Source organism: Lepidochelys kempii, chromosome 7 (assembly GCF_965140265.1).
Source record: "Lepidochelys kempii isolate rLepKem1 chromosome 7, rLepKem1.hap2, whole genome shotgun sequence".
Taxonomy (NCBI): domain Eukaryota; kingdom Metazoa; phylum Chordata; order Testudines; family Cheloniidae; genus Lepidochelys; species Lepidochelys kempii.
Genome location: NC_133262.1, coordinates 118,637,051 through 118,650,242, shown reverse-complemented (window position 1 = coordinate 118,650,242; position 13,192 = coordinate 118,637,051). Strand labels below are relative to the sequence as shown.

The 13,192-nt window shown below is 43.0% G+C and overlaps 1 protein-coding gene across 1 annotated transcript in view; it reads right to left on the bottom strand.

Annotated features, from left to right (window-relative positions):
• The window catches only part of SORCS1 (sortilin related VPS10 domain containing receptor 1), a 424,169-nt gene that overhangs the window by 46,200 nt on the left and 364,777 nt on the right, over nucleotides 1-13,192 (bottom strand). The window contains exons 17-18 of the mRNA XM_073354427.1: nucleotides 10,974-11,087; nucleotides 8,992-9,163 (exon numbers count right to left, since the gene is read on the bottom strand). Of these exons, the coding sequence (XP_073210528.1) occupies nucleotides 8,992-9,163; nucleotides 10,974-11,087 (286 nt within the window). The remainder of the gene's footprint in view (nucleotides 1-8,991; nucleotides 9,164-10,973; nucleotides 11,088-13,192) is intronic.

The following is a 13,192-nucleotide window of genomic DNA, read 5'->3' as shown; positions in this document are numbered from 1 at the left end:
TAATAAAATTTGTAGATGACAAAGTTGGGAGGTATTGCCAATATGGAGAAGGACCGGAATATCATACAAGACGACCTGGATGACCTTGTGAACTGGAGTTCTAGAAATGGGATTACATTTAATAGTGCAAAGTGAAAGGTCATACATTTAGGGACTAACAACAAGAATTTTTGCTATAAGATGGGGATTTATCATTTGGAAGTGACAGAGGAGGAGCGAGACCTGTGTGTATTGGTTGATCACAGGATGACTATTAGCCATCAGTGTGATGTGGCCATGAAAAAGGCTAATGTAATCCTACGATGCATTAGGTGCGGTATTTCCAGTAGAGACAGGGAAGCGTTAGTACCATTATGCAAGGCTCTGGTGAGACCTCAGCTGGAATACTGTGTGCAGTTCTGGTCTGCCATATTTGAGAAAGATTAATTCAAACTGGAACAGGTGTAGAGAAGGGCTCCTAGGATGATCTGAGGAATGCAAAACCTACGTTATTAGAGGAGAATCAAAGAGCTTGGCTTGTTTAGCCTAACCAAAAGAAGGCTGAGGGGAGATACGATTGTTCTCTATAAATACATCAGAGGGATAAACACAAGGGACATAGAAGAATCATTTAAGTTAAGCGCCAATGAGGGCAACAACAAATAGCTATAAACTGGTCATCAACAGATTTAGACTCAAAATTAGCCATCAGAGGAGTGAAGTTCTGGAACAGCCTTCCAAGGGAAGCAGTCGGGGCAAAAACTTAACTAGCTTCAAGACTGAGCTTGATAAATTTATGGAAGGTAGGGTATGATAAGATTGCCTACAATGGCATGTGACTCATTGGCGATTGCCAATAGCAAAAATCCCCAACTGGTAGAGACAGGACAGGAGGGCTGAGTTTCTACAGAGAATTCTTTCCCAGATGTCTGCCTGGTGGATCTTGCCCACATGCTCAGGATCTAACTAACTGCCATATTTGGGGTTGAAAAGGAAATCCTCCCCACCCCAGCTCAGATTGCCAGAGACCCTGGGGCTTTTTTGCCTTCCTCTGCAACATTTGGCATGGGTCATTTGCAGTTTAACCTAGTGTAAATGGTGGATTCTCTGTAACTTGAAGTCTTTAAACCATGATTTGAGGACCTTAGTAACTCAGCCAGAGGTTAGGGGTCTATTTTAGGAGTGAGTAAGGTTCTGTGGCCTGCGATGTGCAGGTCAGACTAAATGGTCCTTCTGACCTTAAAGTCTATGAGTTCCTCCTAGATATAGGAATTACTGGGTGAGATACAGGAATTAGGTGAGGTTCTCTGGCCTGTGTTATGCAGGAAGTCAGTCTAGATGATCATATGGGTCCCATCTGACTTTTAAAATCTATGAAGATCATTAATACCAATGTGACTTAAGTAGATGTTTGAAGTTAAATCACTTGTGTAAGGTCTTTGCTGAGGGCAGGGGAGACCTACAGCAAAACCATACTGCTGTGTACAAGCAGCTCCCAAGAGTAGTTTGCACACGGCGGTATTATCAAGAGAGATTTTTGCAACAATATGACATTTCCTTATGTCAGTGACTGGGATGTGTGTGGTCATGCCTACTGGTTAGAGCAGGCATCAGTAGCCAGGAATCAGAGCCCAAGATGAGAGACTTAGTCAGAGGCCTGCGCCAAGGGTCAGAGAGGAAGTCAAAAATCAGAGCCCAGAGTCAGAACCAGGCTAAGTGGAATGAAGCAGGGCATTGGCAAGGCTGGAACAAGGCAGGAGCTATCTTGGCTGTGGGCAAATGCTTTTAGCAGCAGCTGAACTGTTGCTGCTGTTGGGTTTAAGGGTCAGTCTGATGACTCTTCCAACCCATCAGGCGGACCGCGGTGTAACAAATCAGGCAGTTTACAAGCCAGCTGCGCTTGTTAGGTTACCCAGAACCTGGCTCTGCCACGGGCTCTCATCCCTGACACTGGGCACCAAAAATAAAACACCCAACTCCCCCAACCCTTCTTGCTATAGCCTTGCCTGTTGCCTTTTCTAGTGTGTACTCGGCATGTTGACGAGGGTAGTGGTAGATTATATGGATCCGCAGAACCCAAGTAAAGCAAACAGTAAGCCCAGTGCACTTCTCCTGTGGCTTTGCATATGGGCATCAATGCAATGAGCATTAACCCAAGTCCGACTTCTTGAATGAGCACCATCTTCCAGCTCCATCTCTAGAGGTTTGTAATGCAAACTCTCTTAGGAGGCATGGCCACAATTTGCAAAGGTGGCTACCTATGGTTAGGTCCCCTAAACTCAGTCCCTGTATATTCGTCACGCTGGGGTAGGCAGATACCTGTTATAATAGCCAGGAAAAGAGCAGTCCTTTGGGTTGGCATTGCTAACCTGATTTAATGTATGTTACCTACAAGGTGTGGCATAACCGTCAGATGGTACACTGCAATCCTAATAAGTGCTTTGCTAGATCAGAGCCTATAAGTATCTGCTTAGCTTTTAGCACATGAGTAGATTTGTTGACCTCAGTGAAGCCTGTGGCAGAGCTAGTTGAATCCAGATCTTCCAAGACCAGTGTCTGAGCACCAGACCATTAAAAAATAAAAGCACTTTGACATAAGTAAGTTTTCAAAGTCATTCTAGTGACTAACAAAACCCGACCTCTGGGGATTTAAACACATATATAATAGCACCTTCTCTATGCACAGCAAACGTACCTATTTCTTGCAAAAAATCTAGAACACACACAGGACCTAAATGCTTTCAGCAAGATCTCTGAATCTTTTCACTTCAGCATTTGTTAGCAACATGCCATGCTGTTTGCAAAATATTGTTACACTTTGGTTACTTTTATACTGCCATTAGAATTTTGGTATATGTCTGATTATGGCCCACCCCAATCAATCTAATAAGGATGCAGCCTTCCAGCTTTCCATTTAAATTTCACCCAGAAGGTTGTAATCATGGATTTTCCATATTAAGTGCTAGTCTTTGTATGTAAATTGAAGTATTAAAACAATGAGATACAGCTCAAAGTTTTTAATTTTAGTCCCATGCCTCAGATTTAATTTAAAAGTCTTCAATTATGCATTGGCTTGTGTCTCTTTTTCCTTAAAGATGTTTAAAACGGATTTAATTATCCACTGCAATAGGCAGACACTGCTTCTGTTGGGATGTCTTCCTGAATGAATGTTTTAAAAATGTGCTTTACACAGTCTTTATGCAGATTCACCCATTTTCCCCCATGGCTCTTTTCCACTTGCATCCAAAAATGTGTCCTTGAAGACATTTCTTTATGGAAGACATTCCACTGAATTCCGGGGCAAGTCTGTCTGTAGAATGCTCCTTAATATGGCTCACAGTTCAGCAATCATTAAGCATATTCTTAACTTTAAACAAGTTAAGTCCATCCTGATTCACATGCTTATCTTTAAGTGCATGCTTAAGCACTTTGCTGAATTAGGGCCTAAGGCCACCGATTAATAATGATGCTTATTGGTGGTTTCTTGCAGTTTTCCTCCAGGAAGAATATTTGGATGACTACATGTAAAGTCAAATAAACTCAACCATAATCAAGTTCAAAGATGCTTGTTTCAAGTTGATTTTATTAACATTTATTAATAAGTTGTACGCAAGTTGATTCTTGGAACATTTCAAAGTAGCAAGTACAGGAGAACTGGTGTTTAGGTATGCGTGGAAACATTTACATTAGGTGGTTGAGACCAGTCATTAAAATATGTGTGTATGAAAAATGTGGCCACCTTAGAGTCACCTCCAGGAAAATGGCGTTATGACTGGGTTGCCTCTGCAGCAACCCCTAGTGGCCCATCAGGGCCTGACTCCCCCCAAGTCTCCACTGGTAGGCTGCTGTGAGGTCCAAGGTAGCAGTGCTTTGGCCCTCTAGCCAAAGCAAACTTCAGTCCTACCCCATCTGGGATGATAAGGACCAAAAGAAATGAGGAACACCCCACCCCCCCAACTCATAATGGAATCATCCAACAAACCTTCGGTGGGACCCCGCCCCCTATTCAGGGCTTGTCTCCAAACAGTCTGTGCTTCTGCTGATCCCCTAGGGTCTGGTTGTCCCTTCCAGCAGGGACTTGTCCAGCCGGCAGGCTAGTTCAGTCTCTCACACTAGGAGAAGCAGAATTCCGTCCTAGACAGCCCTTGATTGGGCTAGATCTCCTCCTTTTAACTCCCCTCTCGATGCCTGACATTTGCCACAGGCATAATGGGGCCAACTGGATCCAGAGTCTCTCATTAACCCTCTTGTTGCCAGTGTGGGCCATCTGCCCCATCACAGGCACACGAGTTTTTGTATTAAAAAAAAAAAAAAAGAATGGGGCGAGATCCTCACCTAGTGGAAATCAGCATAGCTCTACTGACATCAGTAGAGCTACAGCGATTTATATCAGCTGATGGACCAGAAATACTTGCTCCCAGATCTTGGGAAGAAGAGGCAGACCTTTTGGGGTTCTCCAACCTCTTCACTAGGTCAGTGGTTGTCAGTACTTAACCAGAGGTTCACCAATATTCCTCTCTGCGAGCCCCATATGATCGCAGGCTGCTTTTGAATTGCTTTTCCTTGTTCCTCCCAGTGACATTGTTACACCATCAGAAAGTCATATTCCACTTTGCTGAGTTTGATCATCTCTGTGAGGATAACAAGACCCAGTGCTATGAGACGTTTTCCTGATTGTCATCATGTGCTTCGTGGAGACATCATACTCTTCACTGTTAGCATTTGCTCCTTCCTTCCTCTTGTTTTGCTGTTGTGTTAAACTATGAGACTAACTGATTTTTCAGGGACAACCACGAGTTTGCATCCAAAGCTCTCCTCTCTCCTGCTCAGTCTCAACTTGTTCTTTAGAGAAGGCAACTAGACCTAGAAAGTTAACAGTTGTACAGGTCTCCGCAGATCTTCTCTTTGCTCATCAGCTTTATAGCTTTCTTGTCCTCCTTGTTAGCCCTTTTGTGTCAAGTGGAACTTGAGTATGAACACAGAGTTGGAAAGCTACAGTACGTAGGGTGACTATCTACATCTCAGAACAGGGGAAGCTCTAAAGCAGCAGTGTTCTGAAGGGCCAAAGACATGAGAAAAGGTCTCTGTCTTTTACCGCATAAGAGTTGTACATGTGGCACAAGTGAAGAAACTGGTCCATCTTGGATAGCTTAGTCATTAAAATTATTGACCATCGCCTCCGGAACTGAGGGACTGGCCTGTCTTTATCTCTGGGTGCACTAATTCACATATCCTCGAGCAAAATCACACATGCATGTCCACATTATCCAGCCCATTTTGACATGCCTGATGTCCTCCTCTGATGTGAAGAGCTAACCAGAGAACACTTTTGTTTTTGATACCTACCTCTCATCTGCATTGGAAGGAAATGGATCTCAGGCTTTGCCTATGCACAGCTTTGGTACCTATTTAACTATTTGCATTAAGGATGTGACTTACAGAAATGATTAAATGGGTATAATCCCTACAATCCTACACTGCCTTATAGGTGCCTTATAGCAGTACACTCGATTCACTTAAACTTAGGCCATGTCTACGACGGGTAGTGATCGATCTATCGGGGATCGCTCTGCTGTGAACTCCGGAACTCCACCAGGGTGAGAGGCGGAAGCGGGGTCGGCGGGGGAGTGGCGGCCATCGATCTCGCGCCGCGAGGACGCGAAGTAAGTGATTCTAGGTCAATCTGAGATACGTTGACTTCAGCTACGCTATTCTCGTAGCTGAAGTTGCGTATCTTAGATCGATCTCCCCCCTTAGTGTAGACTAGGCCTTAGGGAAATAAGCTATACCAGTATAAATACCTTTATACCAGCATAACTGCATCCACACTAGGAAGGTTGTACTGCATCAGTTATCCCAATATACTTAAAGCAGTACAATGTGCATTAAAAGGCTCCTCACACAAGGCCAGACCTACTGAAAGCAGCTTGACTTTTCAAGATGCTTTCAAATAATTCTCTCATCCCCTTTTGATAGCTCCATCATTTGTGTCAGTGGTGAGCAACTGAAAATAGGTTTGCAGGTGACAGGAGCTCCCATGGAGCTCCCATGTCCTAGTGCAAGAAGTATTTCATTGTTTCTTTCGGCATCAGTGAAACCAAAGGACCTGTAGCTGGCCAGTTTTCTCCTACCACTTCAGCAGCCAAATGATTAAGGCTCGTTGTGCAGCTCATGTGTCTAGCATTTTTGGAGAGAGCATCAGCGGTAGCTAGCGCTGGTTGAAATTTTCCACACAATTTTTTTTGACCAAAAATGCCTGTTTAAAAAAAAGTTGTTTTTTTAAAAAAAAAAAAAAAATTCCCATATTTCAATGAGGAAAACCGAAAACTGCAATTTTTGGGGGGCGGGGGAGTTAGTTGTTTAGTTAATGTTTCCACCTATTTCCTCTCCTTGTTGTTTCCTTTAATCCCCCTTATTAGTGGCAATATGGACAAAAAGGCAGGGGAGTGAGTTTTTGTTGTTTTATCAATATTTTGAATTTGTTTGTAATATTTTTTTCCAGAGAATGAACATTTAGATGCACCAAAGCATGTCAGATTTGCTAGATGCTGTTTCCTTTGCAAATCAGTATGCGAGTTTGTTCAGAGAAGGAAAAGCTTTGGTCTGCACCTACAACTTTTAGCCACCAACGCCAACAGTACCAGATTTTCCTCATTATATCTGCTTGTCATAAATATAAAGGGAAGGGTAAACCCCTTTAAAATCCCTCCTGGCCAGAGGAAAAATCCTCTCACCTGTAAAGGATGAAGAAGCTAAAGGTAACCTCACTGGCATCTGACCAAAATGACCAATGAGGAGACAAGATACTTTCAAAAGCTGGGAGGAGGGAGAAAAACAAAGGGTCTGTGTCTGTCTGGGTGATGCTTTTGCCGGGGACAGAACAGGAATGGAGTCTTAGAACTTAGTAAGTAATCTAGCTAGGTATGTGTTAGATTGTGATTTATTTAAATGGCTGAGAAAATAGCTGTGCTGAATAGAATGAATATTCCTGTCTGTGTCTTTTTTGTAACTTACGGTTTTGCCTAGAGGGATTCTCTATGTTTTGAATCTAATTACCCTGTAAGGTATCTACCATCCTGATTTTACAGGGGTGATTCCTTTACCTCTATTAAAAGTCTTCTTGTAAGAAAACTGAATGCTTTTTTCATTGTTCTAAGATCCAAGGGTTTGGGTCTGTGGTCACCTATGCAAATTGGTGAGGATTTCTACCAAACCTTCCCCAGGAAGTGGGGTGCAAGGGTTGGGAGGATTTTGGGGGGAAAGACGTGTCCAAACTCCGTTTTTTCAGGAACCCAGATAAAGTTTGGTGGTGGCAGTGGAAATCCAAGGGCGAAGGGTAAAATTAATTTGTACCTTGGGGAAGTTTTAACCTAAGATGGTGAAAGTAAGCTTAGGAGGTTTTCATGCAGGTCCCCACATCTGTACCCTAGAGTTCAGAGTGGGGAAGGAACCTTGACACTGCTAGAGGAGTGTTTCCCAAACTTGGGACGCCACTTGTTTAGGGAAAGCCCCTGGCGGGCTGGGCCAGTTTGTTTACCTGCTGCGTCCGTAGGTTCGGCCGATTGTTGCTCCCACTGGCCGCGGTTCGCTGTGCCCGGCCAATGGGGGCTGCGGGAAGTGGCGCGGGCTGAGGGACGTATATGAATTGTCAGTGGGCAGGATTGAACTGGGACATTTGAAGTTTAGTGCATGAGCCTCTACCGCATGAGCTAAAAGCCAACTGGCTGTTAGCTATGGCTGTAGAGCAGACTCATTTTATCTCTCTCTTTCAGTGGTCTCAGCGCCACTAGATGGGACAGAACACCACACCCAGAAGTATATCACTATACAAAGAATCAGAAACCACCAACATGAAGATCCAAGTTAGCCCCTGTAAGCCGCCATGCATTTTGTGTTTTTGTGCAAACACAGATCAGTGTTTAGCACTTTCTTGCCAAACCACAAAGGAAAGCAAATGAGACAAGGGAAGTGGGAGGAAAAGGCAATCTGGGCAGTGAGGAAATCTTATTTGGGAGCAGAGAACACAGGATGGGAGATTTCATGGATTCTCTCCAATGATTTAATAAAATACTTTCGATACAAGAGGAGCCAGGCTAGGGGGAAATGTACTTGCAGATTAGAGATGTCCTGAGGATACCGGGTTTTTTTAACCTCCTTTCATCCAAGAATCTCAGAGCCTTTCAAACATATTAATCAAACTTTGGATCATTGCAATGAGGTATGTTTGGTATTATTAGCTTACCTATCTGTATAATGGGTCTATCTTATCAAGAAGCCACAGAGTGAGTCAGTGGCAGAGCCAGGATTAGAATCCAAGAGCCCAGATTCCTAGTTCTCCGTTCTACCACTAGGCCACTTTGTAAACTTCAAGTTCCAGAATCTGAGCTACAAATGCACACAGCTCAGGAGGAGGGGTGTGTGTGTGTGTGTGTGTGTGTGTGTGCGCGCGCACGCGCGGATGACTTTAAGACCACCCTTGTTCTGGTGGAAACTGAATGAGGCTAGGGTTCATATTCACCATTGGATTCCATCGTGATGAAATCTTGAGATCTTTCCTTGGGAGATTTTAGCCCTAAGCGCCTAAATGGTGGAAACACTCAGCCATCTCAAAGGGGGGAAATCTCATAAGATCAGACCTGTATGTGAGATTTCCACCATCTTGGGCTGAACTGCAGCAAGGTCTAATTGGAACCAATGACCAGTCCTCAAATCCTGTTGGGGATCCAAACCAGAAGGGACAGGCTGGCATCAGGATTCAAGTCTGCACCGCTTTTGAAATTTGAAGTGGTTTGGGTGTGAGGTTCTGGTTCTGAACCGTGGTTGATGCATGGAAACAAACTTTGTGTCCCATCATCACCTTATATCACCTATTGCCTTTCAATAACATTCAGACTAAGATGCATTGTTAAGTGGATTTAATCCCCTACTCCAGTGTCTCAACTCAATGTCTTTGCAAGCTTGCATGATTCAGATTAATGTATTCCCAGGGGGGACCATAAAAATAGACCATACCTCCTCCAGCTGCACCATGAGAGTAACGTTGTGCCCTTGTTCTGCGGTCAGTTTCCCATCCGAAGTGATGATACGCAGTCCACGGGGGGCCTTGCCAGGACACTGCTGGGGTTTAGCTGTGTACTGTTCTCTCACGCCATCTGTGCAGTTATTAGACACAACCTTTCTGTACCTGCAAAGAGAGAGATCTCTGTGTAAGGAGGAGATGCAGGGAATCAGAAGTTCAAACCAGGCATGGGAAGTTTTCAAATTTGCCTCAGGTTGGTGAGGCTGAGGGCAATCTGGCTTCTAAGTACTTTGTAGATAAGTGGTCCAGTCACACTTTCCACATGCCTACAGTGCACAAGCAGCCTATAACGTTTTCAGCTGGATACAATATTCTCATTCATTGCTCCCCTAACGAGTTGCATAATTTTGCTGGACACTATTAAACCGCTGCTGTCCTGCACTGCAGAGCTTTCTGCTTCTCAGTTGGGCATGAGCCAATTCTCTCTAAGAAGCCAATCTTGCACTTTAACCATCTTTCACCTGAGGATCCCAGAGCTTTTAAAACACATTAATTAAGCTTAGGATCACTGCAGTGCAGCACATTCAATATTATTAGATCCATTTTACATAAAGGCAAGCTAGATCATCAAGAAGTCACATAGTGAGACAGTGGCAGAGCCAGGATTAGAATCCAAGAGCCCAGATTCCTAGTTCTGTTCTACCTCTAGGCCACTTTGTAAATTTCATGGTCCAGAACCTGAGCTAGAGCTGAACACAGCTCAAGAGAGTGTATGCACACAGATGACTTTAAGACCATATGTTTTATCATAGCAATTTTGGGCCCATCAGGGTTACAGTTTGGACCCAGACCCAAGACAGAGCAGCCTGAAGGTTGCTCTGTCGTGCACTGGCTGCTGAGACTCTGGCATCTAGAGATGAGCAGAATTTAGAAGGTGCTGGAGGGCAGGATCTGGCCCCAGGCATCTGAAAAATGCTTTGGGATTTTTGGAACACAGACAGCTGTAGAAAGATATCGGTTATATTTTTATTCTAAGGTTAATCTCTTAAGTGCAGCACAGCTGTGTTTATCTAATGCACAATACACTGTAAACCTCTTGAGAAAATGTGTTCCTTTCCCTTGTAAGATGCCATTGTTAACCCCAACTTGCCTCTATTTAGTTTTTCTCTTTTAAGTGGATTTTTGGTTTTGCCACCACATTCCAGGGAGAGGACATTGCTGTTCTAAGGCAGATTGTGTTTATGAAGTCACAAACATGGCTACATTATATTTACCAGTGCTGAAGGAAATGGGCTAGATCCTTGGACCCATTTGTGCAGCTTGTGAGCTTACGAGGGGCTGATGTATAGCTGTCAGTTCTTTGTGCCTGTTTTATGCACCTTTTACTTAGCAAATACAATTAGAACTTGACACCTGCAACTCCTGTTGACCTTAGCTGCAACTGCCACTGATTTTAATGGGGCTGTAAAGGATCATGGAGTACTCACAACTTCAAGGGTTATCTACTTATTATTCTCTTTCTTCAAATTTAAACCCAATTCTTATTGCCTTTCTCTAGCATGTATCCCACTCTCAGCTTTAATCACTTGGATTTTCTTCAGGATTTAGGGCATGACCCACAGTCCACTGAAGTCAACGGCAGTCTTTGCACTGACTTCAATGGATGTTGGATAAGCCCATAGATCACATTTGTCCCATGCTCTACAGTTTGCTTGTAGCATCATTTTTCCAGAGCAAGTTTAAAGAAGAAAATAAGAACAAACAAACAAAAACTAGAGAATTACGGGCTTGATCCAAAGCCCACTGAAGAAGTCAATGAAAAAACTCCCATCAACTTAATCAGTTTCAAATTGGACCCTGTGTGTCTCAGGAAAAGTAGGCTTTAAACAACTCTGGGATGACAGCTTGGAGATCCCATGTGGCTGAGGGCTGCAGGGTTGGATTTGCTAAAATCATCTTCTGTAAATCCACTTACCCAGTGCTGTTGAGATAACTCTGTCCAAAGCTACAGTCTTTTGACAAGGATGACGGGTTATACCAAAACGCTGGTAAACACTGGCCATTGGTGTGACGCTCATATCCATAATCACTGTTTTATCAGAAAAATAATTGACAAGGAAATCAGACATTAACTCATCCTCGCTAATATGGATATAATGACTCCGGGTCCCTTTCCTGCCTTTTCAGCTTGAAATGATATAATAAATACAGCACCTGGGCCTGATTCTGCTTTTGACTTCAGTGGCATTCACCTAGATTTAGGTCCGTGTAAGCATGAGCAGAACTAGCCCTGTTGTTTCTAATCCTGGTGGTTTATGAAATCATGGCTTGTAAAAGGCAGGCCTAGATTGGTTTCTCGGTCGAGCATGGCTTCGTGGTTACAGACAGATCCAGGAGCCAATGTAGCAAATCCCAGAACTGCCAGCAATTTTCAACTGCTGCTGACTCAGTGATGCTTTAGGAGCTGAACAGCTTAAGTTCAAACTGATGTTATTTGGACAGAACACCGCCTGTGGCCTAAAGCAAATTTGACAGCCCTGAGAAAGCTTTCTAGAGGAACAAACTCCTGCACAGGATTTTTGGTATGGAACAGAAGGTGGCTGGGTTTTTTTTCATTTCTGCATTAGTTTGGAAAAGGAGAAGTTCTCTATAATGTGTGTGTCAAAAGGAGGAAGAGGATTGAGCTGGTGGAAAATGGAAATTACTTCTCTCTTAATTTTCCCCTTGGACCGTAACTGGAATGCTGTTGAGACACTGGATCTGTACACATTCATCCAGTTGCATCATGGCTTTACAATGGGGAATATTAATTACATAATGCTCTTGGTTGCCTTTTTTAAATTTTAGAACATGGTCTTCTTAGCAGATCTCCTGTTCTAAAATCCACTCTCCTTTGTAGAAAGTGGCCTGATAACAACTACCTCAAGGAGGAGAAACTTCTTAGAGGAGGCTTGGATGGGAGTTAAGACTTTGAAGGAAAGGAGACAGGACAGGAGACACAGGAAGTGGAAGGAGCCAGGCTGACGGGATTGTATATAAAGAGACCCAGGGAGTTCTTCCTGTAACTGGACCAGAGATGGCGTTCCAGGAAAGCGACTTCTTTGTTTTTAATTCCAAAGAAGAGATGGTCAAACGAGAGTAAAAATTGTAAAAACCTTTTCCCTGCTTTGACGTCAAAATGCTGGCTTTCCAAAGTTTCAGTTTAATTAAAATTTTGAACTATAAGCAACGTTGCAAAGGAAAAAGTCATGAACAATTTACAATACTTTTTGCTGGAATTCCAGCAAGATTTGCCATCAAAATTTGAAAGCTTTAAACATTTCAACCAGTTCTATTCCTGAAGGCCTAGAAAAGAAATGGTGCAAGGTGGCTTAAAAGGATACAACTGAAAGTAAAGGAATGAAATTGGCCAAAGGAAAATGTAGGCTGAATATCAGAAACATCTTAGTGAGGTCTAGTTGACTATGGAATAGTGTTCTTGAGTGATGCATTGGAAGGCCCATTGTCTGGCATATTTAAAACTGGATTGACAAAGTATTTGAGGATATAAACTAGGAAACAGTCCTGCAATTTCCAAGCGATGGACTAGATGACCTAAAATGATCTTTTTCCACCCTTAGTTTTTATGATTCAATTTTCAGGAGCTTAGTTCCTAACATACCAATGACTGACCATTGCTTAAGGGCTTTAGAAGTTCAAGCCAGGCGTGCCAGGCTGCCAGCTGCTCCTGTAATCATCCTGATTGGAAGGAAGACACCAGGGCTATGGAAATATTCTATAAGGAGAAGTAAAATAATTTTCATTTGCCTAGAGAGAACAAATATTTATGTACAAACAGGACCTCGTTTCTTTGTAATTCCATTGTTGCCACGTTGAAACGCTATATTCCTGAGTTATCATGTGTCAATAAAATTAAAAATCTGTAGCACTCTACACACAGCTAGTCCATAATCAGTTTTGTTTTTCACCTAATAGTGAAATCTGCCCAGAGGGGATCAGCATCCAAAGTCCAATTTAATCCAACAATATTGGTCTGTAATTTCATATTACACACACACGCACACACACACACTCTACAAGTCTGATTACAGTTGAAATCATTTGGATACTGTATTCAGGCATCTGGATGGACCAAACCTGAATTAACTAGGTTTGGCTGTGTTTGTTCCTCAAAGTCACACAGTGAAATTATAT